General features: G+C 44.4%; 1 protein-coding gene across 1 annotated transcript in view; it reads left to right on the forward strand.

Moving 5' to 3' along the window:
- The window catches only part of CIITA (class II major histocompatibility complex transactivator), a 74,730-nt gene extending 69,725 nt beyond the window's left edge, over window positions 1-5,005 (forward strand). Inside the window, exon 21 of the mRNA XM_069734039.1 lies at window positions 3,359-5,005. Coding sequence (XP_069590140.1) covers window positions 3,359-3,362 — 4 coding nt within the window. The 3' untranslated portion in view covers window positions 3,363-5,005. The remainder of the gene's footprint in view (window positions 1-3,358) is intronic.
- Window positions 5,006-6,000: the final 995 nt, after the last annotated feature.

Genomic DNA, 6,000 nt, shown 5'->3' on the forward strand with positions numbered 1-6,000 from the left:
AATAAGTCCTGCCAGGAACTGTTCACACACAGAAGATTTGTGCTCCAGATGTAGTTAGCTCATAAAGAACTCTCTACACCGGTGTTCCCAACTCCAGTCCTCCAGAGCCACGAACAGATCATGTTGTCAGGATTTCTGATGGTCCTTATGTAAAAAAAAAAATCACAGCATCCGATAGTCTCATCCATTAAACTCCATGGGTGCGTTAAAAAAAGGATGTCATACAGATGCCACAATATGTATAGCACCTGCTTTTTATGGATCCATTGGAATTAACTTAAAAAACTGTATTTAGACTATTCTCATATTTTAAATTATTGTTGTTTAAGGGACTGTTCACATAATGTTTTTTTCAGGCAGTCAAAAATTAAGGGTTTTTATTTACATGAGAGCCGATTCAGCAAACACTTGCCTTTTTTGTCTTTTTTTTATCCTTTGGCATTTTTGTTAATGTTTCTTGAAGCATTTTGTTAATAGTTTTTCTGAATGTTTATTTCAGTGTTTTTTTAATATGCAAATTGCCTCTTCTGAGAAAAAGAGGACTTAAACTCTATAGCGCCACCTGTTGGAAGTAGCGATCCTGCGAGTCGCAATCAACCCTTTAACGAGTCGTGCAATATGACTTAGGATAATTCCAACAGGTGGCGCTATAGAGTTTAAGTCCTCTTTTTCTCAGAAGAGGCAATTTGCATATTATATTTCCCAGAGGAGCATTGCACGGCGAATAAGCCTCCTTACCTTGACAAGCCAGAGGTGTTTTTTAACAGTTTTATAAGAAGATTTTTTTTCAACCCACTACAGAATGACTAAAATGGTGTCATTTTTGAGTCTTAAAAAACATTTACAAAACATGATTATTTTAGCCTTCCCATTGATTGTAAAGTATAGAGAAATTTCATAGTGGGAAACGTTTGATGAATAGTCAGGTCGCTTCTTTTAAGCACTTGCTGTTTTTTTTGAAAACTGAAGTTAACAAAAAACAATCAAAAAATTGAAAAGTATGAACAGCAAGTAATTCTTCCTATTGAAAGTCTTGTAAGTGCTTTTTCATGAGCTGTGTGGCTGTGAATCAAGCTCTGGAGGAAGTAAATGAATAGTGAGCTGCAGCACAATCTGTCTGTGTCTCTATCCGTTCTCTCCCTCTGCTAATTCCTTTTCATCCTTCCACTCAATAAACTTCAATTCACTGCTGTAATCTGATTCTAAAGGTACCGTCACACTAAGCGACGCTGCAGCGATACCGACAACGATCCGGATCGCTGCAGCGTCGCTGTTTGGTCGCTGGAGAGCTGTCACATGCAAAAACAAAACCCCAAATATTAGTGCCCAATATAGCCCCCTTTCTTTATGATGACACTCAGCAGCCTCCATCCATAGATTCTGTCAGTTGCTTGATCTGTTTACGATGAACATTGCGTGCAGCAGCCACCACAGCCTCCAGACACTGTTCCGAGAGGTGGACTGTTTTCCCTCCCTGTAGATCTCACATTTTATGAGGGACCACAGGTTCTCTATGGGGTTCAGATCAGGGGAACAAGGGGGCCATGTCATTATTTTTTCTTCTTTGAGACCTTTACTGGCCAGCCACGCTGTGGAGTAGTTGGAGGCATGTGATGGAGCATTGTACTGCATGAAAATCATGTTTTTTTTTTTTACGATACCGACTTCTTCCTGTACCACTGCTTGAAGAAGTTGTCTTCCAGAAACTGGCAGTAGGTCTGGGAGTTGAGCTTCACTCCATCCTCAAGCCAAAAAGGTCCCACAAGTTCATCTTTGATGATACCAGCCCATACCAGTACCCCACCTCCACCTTGCTGGCGTCTGAGTGGAGCTCTCTGCCCTTTACTGATCCAGCCTCTGGCCCAACCATCTGGCCCATCAAGAGTCTCTCTCATTTCATCAGTCCATAAAACCTTTGAAAAGTCAGTCTTAAGATATTTCTTGGCCCAGTTGTCACGGGGGTATTGGGTAGACTAAAGCTGATTACCTGGGCCCCTGCGATATCCCTCAGACTAGGGAAAACCCTGCCTGTCCCTCTCCCAGAATTTACACTGATGGTGTGCTTGTCTGGGCCGCCAGGCCTGACCCTAACTCCTGTTTCAGCCCTATGCTGAAACCTCCACCCGCCAACCAGTGATAAGACCACACACCAACCTACACAGAAAGTACAGACAGGGAAAACTGAAAACGCACCACGCCGCAGACACACAGGAAAACACTATAATGTGCACAGGGCAAAAATAAACACAAATGTAGGAAGGAGAAATATGACAAAGGATAATACACCACGAGATACGATACTTCAACTCCTAGACCACCACTCCAGACCGAGATCACCAGGCACAAGACACAAGCTATAATCGGTGACGCCCAAAGTCCAGAATGACTATTTAAAGGCCACGGGCGTGACCCAGCCTCCAACCAGATTACCAGCCAGATTAACCCTGGATAACCTGGATAAAACCTAGCCGGCGCCACTGAGCGTATAGTGGAAAAATGTGGAATTACCGCTGTCTGTCGGACGCCCTAGTGTGAATAGTGTCCGACATGACACCAGTCTTGACGTTTTATCTTATGTTTCTTGTTCAAAGGTGGTCGTTTTTCAGCCTTCCTTACCTTGGCCATGTCCCTGAGTATCGCACACCTTGTGCTTTTTGTTACTCCAGTAACGTTGCAGCTCTGAAATATGGCAAAACTGGTGGCAAATGGCATCTTGGCGCCTTCACGCTTGATTTTCCTCAATTTATGGGCAGTTATTTTGCGCCTTGTTTGCCCAACACGCTTCTTGCGACCCTGTTGGCTATTTGCCATGAATCGCTTGATTGTTCGGTGATCACACTTCAAAAGTTTGGCAATTTGAAGACTGCTGCATCCCTCTGCAAGACATCTCACAATTTTGGACTTTTCAGAGCCCGACAAATCTCTCTTCTGACCCATTTTGCCAAAGGAAAAAGGATAGGAAGTTGCCTAATAATTAAGCACACCTTATATAGGGTTCTGATGTAATTAGACAAAACCCTCCTCATTAGAGAGATGCACATCACCTGATTTACTTAATTGGTAGTTGGCTCTCAAGCCTGAACAGCTTGGAGTAGGACAACATGTATAAAAAGTATCATGTGATCAAAATACAACTTGCCTAATAATTCTGCACACAGGGTAGTAGCTCCATTATTCCAACTCTAGGCAAAGCGAGCACAGGCGTGACTGTTCCTCCAAGGAAGAAGATACGTTATTCTACCTCTAGATGATCCCTTTAATTTACAGTATAGTCAGAATCTTGAATATTGCACACTACTTGGTGTACAAGTCATTTCACAGCATTTACTTAATTTCTGTATTTTTTATTTTTTTGCAGGTGAGAAATGAAGAAAAGTAAAGAAAATCTATTCCTACCAATGAATTTGGAAGGGTGGCGGCTCAGCATCTGCAGCACTTCTACCATTGAGAATCGCACACGTGGCCAAACTGACACATGTATCCGCATTCATGCAATAAGAAGACTGATATTACTGTGCGGAAATGATAACAAGGGGTAAGGTCAAATGACCTTGTGTTACCTGCCGAAAGATACACTATGGCTTTTTTATATAAAAGGCTAAAAATAAAAAGCACATTGATGTCACTTAACGAGAGAAATTGGAGACGAAATCATCATGTTTTCAGCTGGTTATAAACAGCATATTCCATAAAGAGGAAGGCGATCACCTGCAGACCTGGCATTGAGCTGTCTGTGTTTTACGCCTTTTTTTCTCACTATTCTGACTTTTCTGCGAAATTACCATGACTTGCTCACCTTATACTCAGCAGAGGGACTCCAGCTGTGACGACACCAAAGATGCCTAATTTGTTCCAATGTAAAAACTAACTCTAACAGCGTACTGTTGTTTGGCCATTTTCATCCCTTCCCAAGCCAGCTGTGTTGGCGGCTCTTTCTGGTGTCATGGTAAGCGCTGCTAGCCGATCAGGTGTTCCCCTCACTACCACTCAATATCACCAGCCTGTCAGGCAGGAAGAGAGCCTGTGCCTGCACACCCCTCATCCCTGCACCTGCACACCCCCCTCCCTGCAGCTGCACACCCCTCCTCCCTGCACCTGCACCCCTCCCTACACAGCCCTCCTTCCTGCACCTGCACACCCCTCCTTCCTGCAGCTGCACACCCCTCCTTCCTGCACCTGCACACCCCTCCTCCCTGCAGCTGCACATCCCTCCTCCTTACACCTACACATCCCTCCTCCCTGCAGCTGCACACCCCTCCTCCTTACACACCCATCCTCCCTGCAGCGGCACACCCCTCCTCCCTACACAACCCTCCTTTCTGCAGCTGCACACCCCTCCTCCCTGCAGCTGCACACCCCTCCTCCATACACTGTCCTCCTTCCTACACCTGCACACCCCTCCTTCCTGCAGCTGCACATCCCGCCTCCTTACACCTGCACACCCCTCCTCCCTGCACCTGCACATCACTCCTCCCTGCAGCTGCACATCCCTCCTCCTTACACCTGCACATCCCTCCTCCCTGCAGCTGCACACTCCTCCTCCCTACACATCCAACCTCCCTGCGGTTGCAAACCCCTCCTTCCTACACACCCCTCCTCCCTGCAGCTGCACATCCCTCCTCCCTGCAGCTGCACACCCCTACTCCCTACACATCCCTCCTCCCTCCAGCTGCACACCCCTCCTTGATGCACCACCATCCGCCCTGCACCACACTCCTCCCTGCACGTGCATACCCTACCTCCCTGCACATCCCTCCTGCCTGCACACCCCTCCCCCATGCACCTGCACACCTTTCCTCCCTGCACCCACACCCTTCCTCCTGCACCCATACCCCCTTCCTCCTGCACACCCCTCCTACATGTCTACTATGTGCTGCATTACTCAGGGACTGAGAAAGCTTTAGTAAATCCTGCAGGCACTCAAAGTTGATTGTAAGCCTGTGAAGGCAGGGTCCTCTCCTTCTCTGTGCCGGTTTTATATATATATATATATATATATATATATATATATATATATATATATATATATATATATATAATACGTATGCAACCCCTTTTTCAAAGGTGCTGCACCCTGGAATTAGGTGAGGTGGTAAAAGTAATAGGCTGCTGTAAGGAATTGTGCATTAAAAGTCACAATGAAGCCCTGGACTTTGGCAGTGTGGCTGTATAATTGTGCCCAAGTACTTGATAAAATATGAGGGGTAATTGTCATAGAAGCCTTAAAAATAAGGACTATTAGTAATCTGACAGCCAAAGACTTAACGAGAATGTGTTGTCAGAAAATGACGTATTGTTTAAATCAGGTTTTTGTGTTAAAAGTATGTTTAAACAAATGTTGTCCAGGTTTTTTACTTCTATCGGGATCTTCATTATTAAAATTAAGATTGCCATTGGTGAAATCTTCGCTCTGGCCACTGAGGCTACAGTATGCGTGGTCTTCATTGGCCTTAAAGTGTAACTGTCATTCCAGGAGAACTTGCAGCAGAATGTCTGTGTCCGCCTCTAGCTCCTCCTCATTCCCTTCCCCATAGAATCTTATGAGCACCAATTGTCATCTTTTATCTAAGAAATATGGCGTTTAGGAGAAGAAAGAGGAAAGAGGCAGATCTCACCAATTTGCATATGCAATATTGATTTATGAAATAAAAATAAAAACGATGGTTACTCTTTAACAGCCAGTGTGATGTACGCGACCATCGCCACTGTGGGCAGAGATTGGCTTCCATAGTCACCTACAGGTGCAGCATTTCATCGCTGCAGGAATAGTAAAAATTGGCCAAGAACAAAGAAGCATCTGCTCTGATTTCATTCATGGGCAATGCATGTTTTGTTTGTTTTTTTTACCTCTACTTTTATTTTTTATACCCCTGTAAAAGTGCTTTAAGGTGTTAATTTTACAGCATTATTTTGGTACAGTTTTTTACACATGGGGAAATTATAGTTCCAATTTTCATTAACCATGAGGGTCGTTTTATGCACTGTAAAATTCTATTTGCA

The sequence above is a fragment of the Ranitomeya imitator genome, chromosome 7, assembly GCF_032444005.1.
Source record: "Ranitomeya imitator isolate aRanImi1 chromosome 7, aRanImi1.pri, whole genome shotgun sequence".
NCBI classification, from domain to species: Eukaryota; Metazoa; Chordata; class Amphibia; order Anura; family Dendrobatidae; genus Ranitomeya; species Ranitomeya imitator.